We start from the raw sequence: 20,385 nt of genomic DNA, 5'->3' as shown, positions 1-20,385 counted from the left end.
AAAAATGAGGAAAGAACTAGGTGGAACTTAATTTAGTCTTTGCCTGTTCATTTATCTATCCATTCAACTGAGACTGAATGCCTGCTGAGGGACTCATTTGTACATGACACGTAGGTGCCAATTAAAAATGAAAGGGTTGAAAAGAAAAGAAAGAAAAGAAAAAAGAAAAGAAAAGAAAAGGTTTGTACGAGTAAAGACAAGTAGGTTGTGTAGTATTTTGGACATATGCAGTGGTTGGGGAGAATAAACTCTAGTTAGGGCACAAAGGAACGGTATTCTCCGTATAATGCAACCGTGTACTTGGTGAACATGCATAGTTACAAACGCTGAGCTACTGAGTGACTGAAAGGCTGGCACTGCCATTGATCGTGGACACTTTCTCTACAAACACCTTCAACAGCCTCTGTATATTTTCCTCAAAGTGTTTTTAAAGTAGTAATTATAATTAAAATATTTAATTTATTTTAATCAACAGTATAAATGCCATTGCTTGGGTGCCCAAGCAAATAAGAAAATACAAAATAGTGCAATGGATAAAAGCTTGGGATTTGAAATGACACAAACATAGGCTCACATTTTGATTGTATTACTCTGCTGGCTGTGTTTGAACACTTAAATTTTCTGAGCTTCCATATTTTCATATCTGAAATTAGCATAAAAATAGACTCAATTCATAAGGTTATGTGGATAAATACATGGAAAATGTTTAGTTGAACTTCTGGCATATAGTAGTTAGTGGTTTTGTGTTAGTTATAGTTTTTAAAATATGTCATATGTCACACTTGAAACTAATAAAAATGCTAGCATTTTGAACCTACTCAGTATTAAAATTCTATCCAAAATGGAAGTTTATTTACTTAAAACCATCAGAGACTTGAAATAAAAAGTGTAACCTTTGGCTCATCTCGTCGCACACCCATGCGGCCTCTCCTTGGTCTTCGTATTACTTTAGTTGTTCTGTAGTCAGACTGGCTGTCCACGAGGGACCCAACCGAATAGCGCAATTCAGCTGAGGTGTCAAGATGAGTCCTGGAAAAAGGAAAAATATGCAATATAGCCAATCTCCAAAATTAAAATTACCAGCAAATCACTATCTACTTCTTAACTGGCAGCAAAGCATTAACGCTCAAGGAAATAAACCTCAAGAAAGAAAGCTGATGAATTGTCATGACCCTCTGAGGTCTTTTCAGAGGCTTATGTCAGAAATTCCAGCCTCAGGTTCTTTCATGAAGGTCTAGTACATTTTCTCATGAAGGTCTAGTACATTTTTAGAATATAAAAAGGCTTTCTGTTCGTTACTTATTATTTTCAAATGCATGTTAAGATTGACAACCAAAATCCAAAGGCTTAAATTCTGGCAATTCTATTTAGTTTGGACTCTTTAGTGGATATCCCAATATATGCTATTTGTTACTGTATTTGTATTAAACATTGCTCATTAATCTAACAGAAAAAAAATGTGTAAATTTTTTGGGTCCCAGAATTTTCAACATTCTATTTTTCAACTTAGAAAAATAAATGAAATACTTAAAATCAGATTGACCCAAGGTTAATAAAGTTATTTTTTTTAATAAAATAAGATAACCAAAGTAATTTTTTAGCTTTTAATAAGACATTGATAAAAAGATATTTTGATAAGCACATTTGATATCGAAATCTACTTAGAGGTGAAACAGTTGGAATATTCCAACTGGAAAATATTGTCACACTGCCCTTCAATGAGCATGAGAATAAAGTACACTGTAATTAAAGTGTGGTAAAAGTTTCTCCAGGTACCTTATGTATATAGAGATTTACAGCAAATTCTGTTTATTACTACAATAATAGTGATAACAGTGGCAATGCTGTCCTACAAAATGATTTATTATCAATAGCAAATGTACTTAAAGCTCTGTTTACTCTTGAACTTGGGACTCCTGCTGCTCTATGTTTTCACCCTTAGTTCTCTTTGTGAATGAAGCATTTCCAAATATTTGGCAAGACTAAATAAAAGAGGTTAGATGAAGTCTGAGTGTTAACAACAGAAGATACTGATTTAACTGATGCAAGTCCTTGTTTTGCCAAACAGAACGTTAAAGCAAATGAACTAAGGAACCATCCTCAAGATAGAGGACAGCAATCGTTTTTTCCAGCAGGGAACTTGAACTTAATCAAGCAAACTTTTTTATTGTGGAGTAGTTATATATAAAAACTAACCAACAAGGCCATGGCCATAAGTGGTACAAATCTTAGTGTTTATCTATTTGGCAGAGAGCATAAGTTTCATGAAGACAAATATACTTTCATCACCATTACATGTTCAAGGTGTTATTAAGTACTTAACAAATATCTGGTAAGATAATTAATGAAATTGATTAAAATGCATTCCAAACTAGCTCAGAACTTTCTAGGTTCCTTTTGTCTGTGGCTACTTAAGAGAATATCTCTTTGGGCATCAAAGTGGATTTTCTAAAATTATAACATCATCCTATGAGTATTTTTTTGTTTGTTTTATCTCTCAACTTTAGGTCATTTATAAAAACATGAAACAAAACACAGCTCTGGTCCCATTGACAACCTGAAGATCTTCAGTGTCCTTAAAAGGCTCTCTACAATTAAGGCCCTTCATACTTTCCAGCTTCACTTGCAGTTACTCTCTGTATTTCCCCATCTAGCTGTACTGACTTTCAATTCCTTCCATAAGTCACACTTTCACTTCTGAGCCTTTGAAAACAGTCTCTTCACACATTTACATGGTTAGTATTCTTAAAGTTCAAAGTCCCATTGTCATATTCTAGCTTCTCATATTCCTTCCAGTAAAATGGTCCTCAAACTATTCCTCCTCTATTTTCCATCTGGAACATGTCCTCTTCATCACCATCACCACTGAATCTCTAAGGCCACAATGTCTAGCAAGTAGAAAGTGCTTAATTGATCTTGAAATAACAAAAGACCTGAGTCAACAGCAACTGTAGAAGAGCCAATTGCTTATACTTCATCTAAAAAAGTTACTGCTCACCTCTTTCCTTTTATTCAACTCTGTGAACCAGTTCTCTGATGAGAGAAATCAAAGGTAACACTTCTATACATTTAAAATTTAGTCATTTTACTATACATTATTTTGGGAGGTACTAGGAGGTCTAAGTTACAAGCTCATCTACAGTCACCAATTCATTTAGACAAAGAACCATCCTGAAGTTCACCCTCCTGAATCTCCTGTGAATCTTGCACATAATCTTATGAAAGAACTTCCATAGATAAACCAAATGTGAATTTTCTTAGAGCAAACCTGTAATCCATCCCTCTGCTTCTGTAAGGTTCTCCATCATCCTTTCTAATTATCTACATCCTACCTTTTTTCAGAGCTCAGCCAAATCTGGCCATCTCCAGTCACTCTGAAACTTATTTCACTTTCTTCTCAGATGAGATACTACTAGAGATATTAGTTACTGATAATTGCTAATTTTAGGTCATCTCTTCCTATGTCCTCAACTGGAAGATCAAACACAAGTTGATGATGTTCTAGTGCACCATCTGTTTTTTCAATTGTTTCTTTCCTAATTATGTGCACTCAAAAGCATGGATGTTCAACAAATAAAGGTTATTTAATAAATATTCAGTTATCCTGTAACTTATACTATAAGTTTCATCAATTTAGCTTAATAATTTCTATAAAACTTTATACTTTTGGTGTGATTTACTGTTTACAAAACCCCTTTGCTTACTTCTCATTTTATCTGCAAATGTACGTTTGTGAGATAGTCATAAAAATAGTACCTTATATATAATTCATGTTACGTGTCTCATTTTACCTGCAAAATGAGCTTGTGAGATAGTCAGAAAAATAGTATTTTATATGTAATTTATGTAAAACATACACATAATTAGAATCTTATTAAGAAAATAGGTCTTCCAAAATCAAACAGCCAGTAATTATATGTCTGAGACCTAAGAATGTCAGTCTTATTATGGTTGGTGTAGTGTTGTTTCTACTACAGTCTGCTGCATCAGAGAAAAATTGTTCTGTGTGTAGTTCTGTTATTGTGGATACATGTCACATTGTTAGGTGGCCCATGATGACTCACTGTGGCAATGAATTTTTAGACACCACCTCTAGAAATCTGCATTTCTGAGGCTGAAGTTCAAAAAGACAATAAAATGGCCGTTTGGTCCTATTAAAATATCTTTCATTTGTTAATTTAATAATGTTCACTGTATGTATTTACTCCTTTGATATTTTATCAGTTGTTTTTCTCCTCCATCATCATCACCATTATGATCATCACCTTATGAATACATGGAACTGAATTAACAGTTTCAGTTCAGATATAAGTCAGAATAAAATTAAAAAATAAATAAACATGATTTTCTAAATTAAAGACCTATTATTATTTTTTTTAAAATTTTGGATGTATTTATACCTGCAGAAATGTGTTTCTTATACTCAACTGAAGAGAGAAATACTCAACATACTGAATATTTTATCAGTACTTATACTGAAAAACATAAACTCCTTTAGATTTTTTTAAATTTGGATTTTTCATCTGAACATCTGAAAAATGCTTTACCAGATATTCATTCATTCAACAATATCTATTGAGAGCACACTACATGGCAGACTCTTTTTTAAGGTGCTGAAATTATAGTAATTAAAGAGACAGAAATTCCAGCCCTTGTGGAGCTAATATTCTTAACATAAGCATAAGGCCATGAAAAAAGAACTTCTAGAAATCTTTGGTGGTCAAAAGTTTCAAATAGCTGATATCATTGTATTGCTTAATTAAAAAATGATCAAAATGAGTGAATCCTTCTAGGATTTCTTATACAATTTGAATAAAAGCCTCTAAGTAAAAAAGAAAATTATATGTAAATTACTGAAGTCTATCTAGAGAGAGAAACAATTGTCTCTGTTTCTTTTCAGCTGAGGTACTGAGTTAAAGTAGATGAGTATGGCTAAATTTATTTGAATTTTTAAACAAGTATACTTTCTCTTTTCCTCTTTATTTGCAATTACTTTACCAAAATAGTTATATGCTGTGTGAATATGAGTGACCATCATGAATGAGATTTCTTCAGTAACGTTAAGCATTGAAAACATTTCTGCATGTAGAGAAAACGGCTGATACTTCTTCCTGGAACAAGATGTAATCTCTTACATCCATATAGTTCCATGTCTTCATTTAAGACTCTTTTAATGTATTTTATCTATATAATTAAATGCTGAATATGAAAAGTAGTGATTTCAATTTTTATTGCATGTCTATAGAAAGGATTTCTAAAAGACAATCATTTTTTAGTGTAGAAACTAAATTGGTGAGGAGTCAAAATAGAGCAATGATGGCTGAGCAATAGGAGGTACTTGTTTATTTTATTTTAGGAGATATTAACCATAAGGAAATTCATACTGGTTTTTAGTCAACTGCACATAAGCTTTTAATTTAATGTTACCTTGATATTGTAGGTTCAATTAAAGAGCCAGTTCTCATTTTCAATTGGTCAAGTTCAGATCTCAGCTTTTCAATTTCTTCCGCTAATCTTTCCTAAAAATCAAAGAAGTGTTACTCAAATGATATGCAAATACCAATAATACCAACACTCAGTTATGATATACAAAACCACCAAGTTTAGTGGCTTTTTAAAAATGAAAAGCTGATGGATATAATTTTATTAAAGATTATTAGTCATGAGAGTAAAGCATGCCTGATTTTCCCCCTTGTCATGAAAATATGAACAGCAGAAATCAATAAAAACCTATCTACATTCCCTAGAATTCATTAATCCTAAATTTTTGCAAAAATACAGGAACACTAAGGTCATGACCAGCTATGTATACATCACTTAAAAATGCAAAGTAGAAATCATAGCCAGTTTAAAAAATAAAGAAAAGGTTTTATTTATGCAATAAGTGAATTTCTATTATTCTATAAGCGTTGAAGGGTACATGGGTGAAGGAAAAAGAAGATTGAATTAAAAGGATGAGGGGAAAAAAATCATCATTTGAGTTAAAATTATTAGTTTTATAATGGTACAATTATTTGTGCAACTGATAATTTTCTCAGATTGGCATTATCAGGTTCAGTCTATAAATTTGTGAAGATAAGGGGTTGCCTTATTGCCCTTAAATGCTGATGGAAGCACTTTAATTTTCTTCTCATAATTATAATTTTTATAATATTATAAAAGTTTAAAAGTGTTCTTCTGGATTTTCTATTGCTGTTTTTCCCTCTCCAAGTGGCCTATGCTTGACATTTTACTTGATTCATACGTCCTTTCTGACCACGCTTTTTTTTTTTTTTGGTCAACGTGACCTTTGTAATGTTTCTCTTATCTGCCCTTTTATTCTTACTACCACCATCTTACTCTACACCCTTTTTACCTCTTTCCTGAATTATTTTACCAGCTTCCACAGAGGTGATACTCCCTTCAATCCTTTCCCCACATATTCTTCTGTCAGATGCATCATTTAAAAAAATATGTATGATCAGATAAAAATATTCTGATCATATCTTTCCTTAAGTATCTTTCCTTAAAAATATTCAAATATCTTTTCTTAAAAATATTCAACAGTTTTTAATGTATTTTTTAATTTATTTGTTATTTCCACAAATGTACACTAAGCACCCTTTGTGTGCTAGGTACCTGAGGTATAGTAATAAACTAACAAACTTCCTGCTTTCATGTAATTTATAATGTGATAGAAAACACAATAAACAGATACAGTCTTAAGGATGTGGGTAGGAAAGAAAAGTAGGAAAATCATGGAAAGTCTCTTCAATAAAGTGATGTTTGAGTAAAGACCTGAAGAGAGGGAGAGAGTTACAAACTGGATTATTAAAGGGAAAGGCATGGCAGAGAGAAGGAACAGCATGTGATTATATTTGGTGGCTAGAGGGCAATGAGGCCAGTGAGGCTGGATTGGGGATGGCTTTAGAAAAGGCAGATAAAGGATGGATTTAGAAAAGTATGATTGCAAGTTTTGAGGAGAGTAATCCTGAAAGGCCTTGTAAACCATTTTAAAGTCTTTGGTTTTACTCTGAGAGAGATAGGAAATTACTAGAGGATTTTTAAATTGAGAGGCTGCATGATTGCGCTGACAGCTATAAAATAAAGTATCTAATGGAACTGGGGGAAGGGAAGAAATAAAATTATTAGTGTTCTTCCAAAAACATAGGCAAGAGAATTATGGCTTGGACAAGAGTGGTGTTAGGGAGAGAATGGCAGGAACATGGTTCTATTTGGAAGGTAAAACTAACAGAATTTGCTATTGGACTAAATGTGGAGTATGAGATAAAAAGGGGGTTAAGAGTAACTCCAAGGCTTTTAACCTGAGTAACTAAGAGAAAGAAGTTGTGATTGACTGAGAAGACTGCTGGTGGTGGTAGTCAGATTAGGTGGTGATGGCACTTGGGAGGGATTGACCTGTTAAGCTGGAGATACCTCTGAGTCCAAATAGAGATATTAAGTAGCTTCTTGAATACATGAACTCCTTCAGGATAGAGAACCCAGTAGGAGATCTAAATTTGGAAGTGCTCAATTTATAAATAGTATTTAAACCCATGAGATCAGATGAGTTCATCAGGGACTAAACATAGAGAAGAAATCCAAGGGCAGTCCTAAGAACTTCAAATTTTAGAGGTCAATATGGTGAAGAGAAACATTGAGAGAAGTGGATGAGTATACATACAGGGGATTATAATGCATTATAGATAATCGAGTGGAAATTTGAGGAGTTATAGGAAATATGGATAGGTTAGGAAATATGTTTAGCTGCAGGAGATGATATTCAGAAATGAAATATGACCTGGGGTTCGCTTCCTCTGGCAATTGACAGGAACAAGGCCGTGAAGCATGGAATGATCGGTGCTGCTGGTTGCCTAGGTAGATTGTTGATGCTACAAGGCTTGGGTAGGTAGGTGGTGGGGGAGTGGGTTCTGGGGATCTTTCCAGAAGCACACAGAGTTTTGGATAACATGACATTGCATAACAGGATCAAGTCCAAATTTTACAATCTGGTCAAAATCTAGTTCTTTTTACACACATACCAGTCCCAGCAAACTTCTGATGATACAGCAAATCAACCACCTTTGTTTTCTCTGTGCTCTAGAATAGGCTCTGTCCCCTGTCCTGCTCTTTATATAAGAACATATCTGCCTTCAAGAGCCTGAAGAAATGACCTCTCCCCCCATGTAGACATTCTGAACTACTTCAACAAGAATCCGATGTTATCTTCTAGGCACCATAATATTGCTCTAGTAGATCCATTTTTTGGGAGATTGTGTACACATCAAAAGTGAGACAAAATTGTTATTTTTGAAATTAGCATCATAATAGATAGCATTCAATAGGACTGAATGTATTGTTGTTCACACTTTTAAATTTTTATTTTTTATTTTTTATAAGCTCTGTCATCACTTTAACTGGTTGTTGTTAAAACAGATATTTTAAAAGTAATACTTTGGCATGACTGTATTTGTTTATTTAGTTTCTTTTTATTTACTTATTTTTAACTGTTCACTCTTGCCTTTATTCTTTTATCTTTTCAAATACTTTCCATATGCCACACTTTTGTCCTCCCTTCCTTGTTTTTTCCCTTCCTCTCTCCCTTCCTCTAGCTCCTTCTCTCTTTCTATCCCTTCCATCTTTTGTTCAATACACATTATAGATCACTTCATAAGTTAGTAATTTTATACCATTTCATTTGCCTATGCCAAACAAAATGAAATTAATACAAAATTGCTAACACGCATTTTTCAGGCCAATGAAGGAGTACAAAGATACATTGGCAATCAAACTCTTAACATTTCATAACCTGGTCCTGATGTGCCTCTTCTACCCCATTTCTTACAATAGGAGAAACTGATTCCAGCCGAACCATATGCCCATTATTATTTAAAATACCAAACACTCTTCTCACACCCTCCCCCACCAAGCACCTGCAATCATGCTACATGCGCTGTATTTGAAAGGCTTGCAACACAGTACTACCTTTTCTTCAAGTTTTAGTCAAGCCTCACCTCCATGAAGACTTCTTTACAGCAAGAATGTATGGTCAGCTCTCCTTCCTGTATTTCTTATTGTCTATTACACTCATTTGACACTTGGCGTCTGCTAATCTGCAATTCATTGCTTTGGCAAAGCTGTGTTCTGTCTCCTCAGTTAGATTTTTCAGCTACTTTTGAACCAAGATCATGTTTGAAACTATATAACATCACAATTCTTATGCATAATAGGTATTTAATACATTTCTGTTAAAACGGTATCTTAAACTAGACACAAATTAGTGCATACATTTTTATTCCACTTATCTAAAGCACAAACAAGTGAAAACCAATTTTTTTTTTTTTTTTCCCTGTAAGAAGTCAAGGTAGTAACTACCCTTTGGTATAAGAGTAGTGATCATGTGTTATCAAGAATGGAGTTTCCAGAGGGTTGATTTTTAGTGCGTTTAGTTTGTAAAGGTTCATCAGGCTCTCCCCATATGTGTAAATTTTTTGTATGTATAATATAAAAGTTAAAATTGTTTCAAAAAGAAAACATCCTAAAATTATTTCTATTCAAATTTATTTTACAAAACAGTTACCAATGTGAAATAGAAAAATGGGCAAAATGTAAGTTTCCATAATACCTTATCATGTAGAGATTCTTCCAGATTCTTTCTGAAAGTTTCTGATTCTTGAATTAAAACATTCTACAGAAGAGACAAAATAGAAATAACTAATAAACTAAACAGAAAATAATTAGATATGAAGATTATTTTTATCACTCAAGAATCTTCATTAATTTCTTCCTTGATGCATCTATTTGTTGGATCCCATGGAAACCAAGCTTCAATAGAATCTTTAAACATGACACCTTAATATTTTGAGAAAAACATAATTTAAGTGAGACATGTTATTTTATGACATTTTAATTGACAAATTGACTGAATATTATCTTTATATTTCTGTTTGCCCCCTCTCAGCCTTTTTAAAATTTGAAATAATTAGGTTACTCTTCCAATAAGAAAAAGTGAGTTACAAGCTTAATATTATCCAGAGGTATTATTGATAAAGAATTCAGATGAACTGGTTATTATTATCTGAAAAAAGAAGAAATGATAAGATCATATTTTTAAAAGTTCAATTTCTGGACTTCTATTTCAAATATAGAATCAATAATATCTATGATAGTTAAATTTTTAGAGAAATAAAAATAAAATTTTAGTGAATTAAAAAACTAATATTATACACCATGACATGAAAATAAGTTGCATCACAGATATTTTTAAAAATCCTTGCCATGAAAGTATTACTGCTGTAAAAGCTTTATAACGTTCTTATGGTACTGCAAAGCACAATTTAAAACAATGCATTATTTTCAAGTTTACAGAGTAAAATTAAACTGAGTGCAGTAATTGGCATAGTGGCCATGCATTTGGAGTTGAATGGGAAGAAGTCATGCCCTACCACTTCCTAATGGGTAAATTAATCAAAATACTTTAACATTAACTGAAACATTGTTTTCTGCTTTGGTTTATTGGATGGGGCAAGGGAAAAATGTCTACCTTAAGAAGTAACTGACATTCAATCTAAATTTCCAAAATGATTTGTGCACCTAGGTTTTAGCCTCTCCTTTTGTTTATACCTTGGAATTGGAAACCAGCTCACATAACTCTTGCTGGTTTGGTAGCTGCCAACTGTCAGTGAGATGTATGTAAATATAAATGAAATTGCAGACTGCACAGGAGCACTTGTTTAAAACAATGCAGCTAAAAATATTGCATTCCTAAATTCTGTAGTGGAATTGACATGATTGCTGATATAAGCTCACTCACATTTTGGCTTTTAGACCTGGGGTCTATTCAGTTACTTAAAAACATTCGTGGTCTTATCACTCTTATTTGCTTCATGCCAGGCAAAGGATAAATGAAATATTTTCAGCACAAAAGTTCACCATGTTTTAATGCATTTGTCTCATATGACCATGTTAATATGAAAGAATTATATACCATGAAGAATTTTTTATTCATTTAAAAATTGATCTTACACATTTCTCCAGGAACTGTTCATTCACTTCTAAGAACATCAGGCATTTTTTAATTAAGGAAAGTCACTGACTCAGCTGACCAATATAATGATTATAGCAGGTATAAAAGAAACACGAGTGTAAGGACATTGCTAAATGCTCGTGTGATTCTCCTCGCCTGTAGTTTTACCTTTTCTTCTAGAGCAGCCATTCTTTCTTTTAGGTGCAACTGTAGGCGTTCATTGGACTCAGTCAGAAGGCGGTCCACGGTGTCGGATAACCTTTTGTTGTGTTCCTCATTCATTTTCTCTCTTTGCCTAGCCTTACAGTCAAGAAAAAATAAATAAATATGACATGAAAATCATTAAAAATATATTTGGGTTTGTTTTTATATTTCTTCTAATTTTAAAATTGGATTTAATTTTATGTTTATTTTTATTAAATTGCTAGAAACTCTTTTCTTTAAAATACACAGGGCATATCCATAACATTTAAAATATAACCAACAATCCAGAAAAACATTCATCTTCTGTACGTAGAATATAAATGTAAACTGATCATTGAGGAGGGGTTTCTTAATATACGTACTCTTTGAAGTTCTTGATTTTTCTCTTCAAGTTGACCTTCTAGATGTCTCATACGCTCTTCAATATTTCCATGCCTCTCTTCAGCCTGTTAAGAAATATGAAGAATGCACCTGACATGTAAGATTTGATGAGCACTTTTCCTCTAATTAAACGGAAATAAAATGTAAAGCAAGCTACTACCAACCGCAAATGTAGTTTTCAAAAAATAAACTTTCATTAAACAGGCAGCTGAACAGCATTGCTTGAAATGTGTCAGCTACAAAGGCCTGTTACATCCAAGCATCAGCAAAACATTGGAGTTATTTATGAGCAATGAAATCAGCCAAATGTAACATGCAGACTGTGCATGGTTTGAACACAAACCTGCCATTGTCCAATCTTAAGCTCCTGAAGCACTGAACTGCACAGATGGTCGATTATCAATAAATAAAAGTAACATAATTTTTATAAATGAAAAGAAAAACTTAGATGGATTCTATTTAGCAATAGAAAGTAAAGTCCAGTAGGACTACCTTCCTACGTATGGAGATCATTTCTTGTAGTTTAGCTTCCATAACATATTGATAATCATCAGATGAGGTAGAAGAGGTTGGATCAGACTAACAAGTCAAGGAAAAGGAGAGGCACAAAATTGAAAAATCAGAACTAAAGACACTGACACTGAACAGAACACAGCACAGAATGCTTAAAGGAAAAGTGTGACAGCAAATTTAATACTTTAACAGACATAACTTTATGTGGAGAGATCTACACCGATATCTGGTGAACATGATGCCGTTGATGATCATAATCGAAAAACAATAATATGTTCAAACAAAAAGCTACCAACCTAAGGTATGGAAGGTTAGTGATGGCTGGCGATGACAGACTACTACAGAATGAATTAAAGCAACTCTGAAAGAGTCATGTAATAATTGGAATTATGAGAAACCAAACACTAGAATATGTCTCTGATAGATTGTTAAAAGTTTTGTATTTTGGTTTGCTTGTTTGTTTATCATATTGGTCAAAAATAATGGAAACAATGTATCTCAATGTTGAGGAATATGCTAAGGCAATGGCTCAGGTGAAATAAATTTGGAATAAAATTTATTATAAACCCAACTCTGTAGAAATCAGAGAAAAGCTAAGCCACAGGGTTAATTATTAGTAGTATTCTCCAATTCAAGCAGGATTGAGTTTCCTCAGCAACAGCAGCAAACTTACAAAATGACTTGTGGTCTCTGACTACACATTATGGCTGTAGGTATAGATATATGTTCTCAGATACAGTCTTAATATGAAGTTTTAAATGAGCATTATTAAAAGTCCTCAGATTATCTAGGTGACACAAATGCTGCGAGGACAAGAAAAATGATTTGTGAACTCTCCCGAATGACACTAGTGACCACTCCAAAACTTTCTGGATTGATTTGTTGCTATGGAAACAAAATACTGCCCTAAGTGTGCCTGCAGCATCTTGCCTTTGTGCGCTACAGTTCCCCCAGTGCCAAGGTTAGTTACATGTCTTAGAGGTGACTGTCAGGCTACCACAGGCGCAGACTGCTAACACATGTGACATTGCTGATAGCGGAATTGTCTTAGTATGTTATACACAGGTGACAAGTAAAGTTACATCAACATTTTCATGATATTTACAAGTTAAGTAATTATAACATCAAAAACATCCTATGTCAAGACTACACAATTCAACTCTAGAGCATATTCTATTACATTTTACAAGTGTATTCTAAAACAGTGACACTTACTAAATGCAAACAGAAGACTATTTATAAATACGTCATGTAGTACCTGAAAAGAAACAGTCTCCTATTCATGTATTAGTTCACAGGCATATGTACCATTTTATGCAACGAATTCCAATTTAACCTATCAAATAGCATTTAACATTTGACTGGTGTGCTTATGCAAGTTATAGTTCAACATTTATAGTTTTTAATTTTCTTTCTGATATTATTTCATAAATAGAAAAAAAAAAATGAAGAGATAACAGTAACCAAATTTTCTCCCCAAATTTTCAAGCAGAAGCAACACAGAAAGCTACCACAGTCTCCAAATGCCACAAAATGGTTTTATATAAGCATTTAAAACTTAGAATTAAATTAAGCATACAGTAAGTGGATCAAAATGTTACTGAAATTATATAATCTAAATTCATAAATGTATCTGTAATCTCTCAAAACTATAATTTAACAAATGGTTGTATAAAAATTAACCAGGTGACTGATTCAAGGTGATTTAGAACATTTCAGTTTCTAAAACTGTATCTCCAAAAATACAAGTAAAGTGCAATAAGCCTTTCAAGGTACTTTAAAACATCTTAACTACTGAAAAGACACCAAAACATTGAGAAAATTTACTTCAGAGAATAAACAAGAATTCTGTCATGTTTCAATATCTATGTTATTGCTGATCTTTTTATTGATACTAAAAATTAATAAAATACCTATGGAATTTAAGATGAAATATGTCCTTGCTAAAGGAATATGCACTGTAATTAAAGAAGTAATCATCTTAAATTACAAGGTTGGGAGCCCAAAATCTTTATTAGTTAATTGTGTTTATACTTGCAAAAGCCAATTTTTAAGTTTTATCCATAGCCATGCTTTTAATTTTCTAAAAATCTTAAATGAGGTTTACCTACCTATCTACACACACACACACACACACACACACACACACACACAGCCTTATCAACCAAAGAGTAGATTCAGACATCATTTCTAAACAAACACTGGGATCAACCTTAACCACTATTGATGTAGGTTCACCTTAGCCTTGTAAAGATTGCAGTTTAAGCAATTGGTGTAAACACAAGGGTCACAACAAGAACAATCTGCTATTTTTTATACTCCTTGATAGGAAATAGGGTTTGCCTTGTGTTCACTCTTTAATGTGATACAGGGCAATTCCAAATGAGCTAAAGTTTTAGAAAAAAATTACATAGGCAGAAATAGTATTGGAAGAGCGTGGATGTATTTGGAAATGGAAGACAAACCGAAGTTAATACAGCAATGCTAGAGTAAATTCTAGCATTTTTGGCACTTTTAAAGAAGAACAAAACTTTACTGGAAAAAGAAGAAATCAAAAGGGGCCAGGTGAAATAAAATGAAATTTCAGCAATATATTATTAGGTAGGAGTAACCTGAGGAAATTATTTGGGGTATGCAGGTGAATATATGTACCAAAGTAAGAGCCCCCAAAATAAAATGAAAGTCAAAAAAAGGTGAGACACCTACTTCAAGTTTTAAAAAAATATTCTAAATTAAGAATTCTCATGAATATTTAATTTAAAGCCTCATAAGTAAAGTATTGATTTGAAATTATGTTTTATTTTCAGTCTATCAGCAGTTAATTTGGGGCAACTATTTGCTGAATTTTAAATTACTTTTATTTGGAAGAGATTCCAGACTTTCTTGTATTTTACTCAGGATAATATTGATGATTATTTTACAGTAAAATTTTACAAAACTTATTTTTATTATTTAGCCACCTAATTCCCCCTAAAATAATTCAATCCAATAAATTAACTTTTTATAAAAGCTTTTCATGTTCCTCAGATATAAGTATACATATCTGATCCATATTATAGCAATTGAAAATATCTTCACAAGAAAAAAATAGAATATTACTACTATATTTGCACATTTTGGTATAATTCAGAAAACATTTCTCAAAAAATGATAAATGTATCTTCATCTTAGAAATCACACATTTCTGGAATTGCCAGAGGGGTTTATGGCATGATCTGTGACTATAGAAGGATCCAGATTGTAACATTACGTTAATCAGGCTAATGTTTAATTCATCTAGTTTTTCCAACACTTATAGATAATCAACTATTCCCATACTTTCTAACCCTGCAATACATTTCCAAGTGTTTGCCTTTTTACCGCCTGATTAACTTCCCTATTTTAATTAATAAGCATCAGTTTACTGTTCTTTAATTATTTACTTATTCAGAAAAGCAAGTCCCTGTGCCTACTTTTATATTACCTCATGAATTGTTTCAAGCAATCCCTTACTGCCAGAATTTGCACCTTGCAGTTCACATATCTGTCTAACCCACTTACTGCTGTGGAGTGGAAAACTTAGCACATTGTAACAACTGTGTGAACATATAAAATATGTGTACAGTTTGAATTGATATTAAAAGTCAAACATGTGCCCTGGCTCAGTGGTAGAGCATTGACCTATGATCCAGGAGATGGAGCTTCTATTCCTGGTCAGGGCACCTGCCCAGGTTGCGGGCTCGATCCCTGGTGGGAGGCATGTAGGAGGCAGCTGATCAATGACTCTCTCATCATTGATGTTTCTCTCTTTCACTCTCCCTTCCTCTCTCTGAAATCAATAAAGACATATTTTTAAAAAAAAGCCAAACATGCTTTTAGTAAAAATCTGGACTTTTATTCTAGTGACATGCATATACACTTTGAAGCAATGCCATTTCCATTTGACTGTGAAAGGTAAAAAAAACTTTTTTAAACATTATAATACCTGCAAAATTCTAAAATATGCAGATAATTGCAGAATCTAATGGCAGATAATATTGAATATTCTTCAGACTCTTGTGGATTCAATTGAATCAGCAGAAATTGCATTTACTAAAACCACTTTCTGACTATTTAATAGCTGGAGACTTTAGACTTCTACAAATCTAACTTCTAACAAATTTTTTTCATACTATACTCAGAAAGGAATTAACTGCTTATGATATTTCCTATATTTCTAATACCAATCATGTTAAGCCTAACAAATTATGTCTCATGTATAAACATATTAAATATCATTATTATGTGTTTATATTAAGTGATTATTCTTATGTGCAAATATTACCATGGTAAATAAATATAAGGACATGAAATTTTGTTTGGTTTTGTTAATGTTTAAATAGGTAAGGGAATCATCACAGTCACATATTAATTGTTCATGTCAGCATCAATAAGATGCTGATATGAAAAGTTCACCTAAATAAGAAACCAATGTAATAAAGATTAAATGAACTTCATTTTCATAAAGCCTAAAGAAAATCTTTACAAATTCCATTCTGATTACTAGTCATTTCTATAAGTACATCTAGTCTGACCAAGTGTGTTATTGCAGTACCTTTGTCAGGGCTGCAATTCTCTGAGCCAGTTCAGCCTCTACTTCAGGCAAGGTCTCAGCTTTTCTCATGGTCTGCTGCAACTTTTGCTCAGCCAGCTCAAGACGCTCTTGTAACTGTCTGTTCTTCTCTTCCATCTGGAACGGGGATGGGAAAAGAGACACTTAAAGGGTCATGGTTAGGATACCAAGCACCAGCCACTGGGGGTTTGGACCTCACCCATTATCCTAGACTTTAAATCAGCTACCACTACCACACCTAGCATGCAAGAAGATTATTGTTCTCACGTTTTCCTATATTTCTCATTTACATTCCTTAATAACATTCGACGCGTTAAAAAAGAAACAGAAAAGCTCTTACCAATGGCAGCAAAAAGAAAAGAAGTTAACAGTGAATATATACTTGGACAAATGGAATACCACTCAGAACTAACACTTCAGATGGACCATGATAGCAAAATATTGAAAATCATAACATCAGCTGGAGAGGGAAAGGTAATGGATCACCATGGTTAAGAGCCCAGGCTCTAGAGATGGGGTTGGCAAGCTTCTCTGCGAAGGGCCAGGTAGTAAATATTTTAGGATTTGTGTTCTAACAATTTGATTCTACTATTTCAGCACAGAAGCAATCATAGACAATAATTAAATAAATGGGTATTACTATGTTTCAATAAAACTTTATTTACAAAACAGAGCTATGGTTTTGGCACATGGGCAACAGCTTGCCCACTCCCGCTCTGGAGTGGGACAGGTCTAAATCTATTCCATTACAGGCTCTGGCAACTACCAGGTGTGTGACCTTGGGAAAGCGTCATGTCCTTGAACCTTACTGTCCTCAGTATAATAACTGTGCTTACTTCACAGGTGGTGGTTAGATTTAAGTGAAGTAATACATGTAAACTGTTGAGCACAGTTTCTCGTTTGTGTTTAGATCCAAAGTATATAAGCCATTATTTTTATTATTACTATGACAAATTTCTTGATTACATGCTGAAAACCACATCTGTTTAGTTCATTCCATTCTAAATTTTAGAGAAGGATTGATTGACAAGAAATCAAGTATTTTATTTACTCCATGTGTTGTGAGAATGTTGAGGACACACACATGGACGAGAGCAAGACCAACACAGAGATACGGGACCTGCCGCAGGATGGCCTCTTTATTTGCCAACTCGTTTTCTAGTTTATCGTTCATGTCATGGATGGAGGTCGATTCTCTCTGGGCACTGAGGTAACGCTTCTCGAGGGTTGTGATCCTTTCTTCCATATCTTCCTTCTGGGCCATGGCCTACAGTTAAAATAAAAAAAATTTAAAAAATCACATCAGATTTCCCAGTAGTTTAATGTTATTTAAATAAAATAGTAAGACACAAAAACCATTGCTTTATTGAAATAAATATTAATTTCTTTCTTCTCATGAAAGGAATGTAAGATTTCCTGTGAGTTTCCCCAATAGATCTGTCAGAATTCTTCTTACATCTTGGGTTAATCAAAAGCTCTCGTCCTCTGAGAATGCAGTAAAGTACATTTTGAGACTGCCTGCTGTAGAACTGGCATGCTTAGAAAATATGGGGCAGGTAAATTAGTTCACCACATGATAGACATAAATATAGCTTTGGGTAGAGTTGCATACCAGAAAATTGGTGAAATGGTGTCTACAGTTCAAAATTGCAAAGCAATCTTCAAATAAGGGTTCTCTTAACATATAAGCAAGAGTAACTCAATGGTTAAAAGAGGACATGAAAAAGGTAAATTTGAATCTTATGCACAAATGAATCCATCATTTGACTTTGGAAATTAATCATATCCCTTGTTACATATATTCCAAATAAAAAAAGAACTTAAAGAAATCAATGAACTAATAACTCTAGCAAAAAAATTAAATATTGGTGCAAATGCAGTAAAACCATTACATTAATAATATTTTGAACCATTTAATTCATAAGTAATACGGAGATGATTTTATCTTTCTAAAAAATTCCATGAGAATGTATCAATAGATATATAACCTATCTTTTGATGTGATGTTGGCAAAAGTCAGCTAAAGAAGTGAGCCTCGTGGGCCTGGTGTGGTTTCCTGATAATGTGGGAAGCTACTTTGCAAAAAGAGCCTGGAATTGAGGGGATATTGGTGTTTTCCATACATTACTATCAGCTCATCACTAATCCCTTTATTACTCTGCTCCAGGATCCAGAGCCAACCCTCCCACACCCACAGAACGGATTCATTTTCTTCCAATATTCCAAAAGAAATAGAAGCCCCTAAATGGATAGTCCTTCAAATTCTTGGCCTCCCTCACCACCATGTGGAAATTTAACCCCATGTACACAAATTCTTAACCTCTAGACTTAGTTTAGAACAGGTGTTCCACCTTTACTCAAAGTTTAATAATTTTCTGTTTTCAGTATGGAGGTTCCTCAAAAAATTAGAAACGGAGCTGCTGTTTGACCCAGTGATTCCACTCCTAGGAATGTATCCTAGGAATCCTGAAACATTCAACAGAAAGAATAAGTGCACCCCTATGTTCATAGCAGCACAGTTTACAATAGCTAAGATCTGGAAACAGCCCAAGTGCCCATCACTAGATGAGTGGGTAAAAAAGCTGTGGGACATTCACACAATGGAATACTACGCAGCTGTAAAGAAGAAGGATCTTGTACCCTTTGGGACAGTATGGATGGATCTGGAGAGTATTATGCTAAGTGAAATAAGCCAGGCAGCGAAAGAGAAATATCACATGATCTCGCTTACACGTGGAATCTAAAGAACTTAATAAATTGATGAACAGAATAGATTCAGTGACATGAGACTGACGAATGTCAGAGGGATGGAGGAGGGCGGGTGGGTGGAGGGGGAGAGAGTAACCAAAGAATTTATATGCATATATGCACAACCCAAGGACACGGACAATGGTGGGGAGAGGGACTGGGGAGGGGGAAGGGATGGGGTGGAACGGGTCATTGGGGAGAAAAAGGGACATCTGTAATATTTTAAACAAAAATAAAATTAAAAAAAAAAAAAGAAAAAAAGAAAGAAATAAAAGCAATACTTAACTCCAAAAAATAAAAAATAAAAAATTCTGTTTTCTGGGTTTTATGCTCTTTCTTCTTTAGGGAACTTGACCACTCCTTTCTCCTGGATTTTCAATGTGACAGTAGAGGTAAATCCTATAGCAACAGCTGAAACAATGAAATGGGCTTACAAAGAAGCTGGTCCAGGTCAGAGGTGGAAGGCAGAGGGAAAAGGGATGACTCAGAAAAAATAAAGACAAAAATGATAAATTATCCGCTTGACCATTGGCCACAATTGAATTGAAGTTATAGAATGTTGACAAACTATTGGAGTGGGTGGGAAGATTTTCCATAGTTTTAAAAATAAATAAGCAAATTAATATAGCAGGTAATTAATTAATAAAATCCTGGAAAAACAGAAAGCTGCACAACAAAAGGAAATACTATCACAGGAAACTCCTCCTTAGATGAGTTGTGGAAATTATTTACATAATTATACTAATGGTAACAATGAATGTGATTTTGAGATAGCCGCAGCGGAAGGATGGGAAGAGAAAGTAAGGGAAAGCACTAAGAGAGCTAAAATCCCCATATAATATAATACTAAGACATAGGTGAAGTTTAAATAAGAGAGAAAATACAAGAAGTAATGGCTAAAAAATTGAAATTAAGACTTTCCGGTAAGTGAGAGGGAAGTGGG

General features: G+C 33.6%; 1 protein-coding gene across 1 annotated transcript in view; it reads right to left on the bottom strand.

The window, feature by feature from the left end:
* The window catches only part of PPFIA2 (PPFI scaffold protein A2), a 418,639-nt gene that overhangs the window by 76,930 nt on the left and 321,324 nt on the right, over positions 1 to 20,385 (bottom strand). Inside the window, exons 9-15 of the mRNA XM_087814518.1 lie at positions 17,815 to 17,961; positions 16,677 to 16,811; positions 11,572 to 11,655; positions 11,174 to 11,305; positions 9,605 to 9,667; positions 5,428 to 5,519; positions 894 to 1,029 (exon numbers count right to left, since the gene is read on the bottom strand). Of these exons, the coding sequence (XP_087670644.1) occupies positions 894 to 1,029; positions 5,428 to 5,519; positions 9,605 to 9,667; positions 11,174 to 11,305; positions 11,572 to 11,655; positions 16,677 to 16,811; positions 17,815 to 17,961 (789 nt within the window). The remainder of the gene's footprint in view (positions 1 to 893; positions 1,030 to 5,427; positions 5,520 to 9,604; positions 9,668 to 11,173; positions 11,306 to 11,571; positions 11,656 to 16,676; positions 16,812 to 17,814; positions 17,962 to 20,385) is intronic.

Source organism: Miniopterus natalensis, chromosome 2 (genome assembly GCF_054644295.1).
Source record: "Miniopterus natalensis isolate mMinNat1 chromosome 2, mMinNat1.hap1, whole genome shotgun sequence".
Classification (NCBI taxonomy): Eukaryota; Metazoa; Chordata; class Mammalia; order Chiroptera; family Miniopteridae; genus Miniopterus; species Miniopterus natalensis.
Note: the sequence above shows the minus strand (reverse complement) of the source record. Positions and strands in the feature narration are given on the sequence as shown.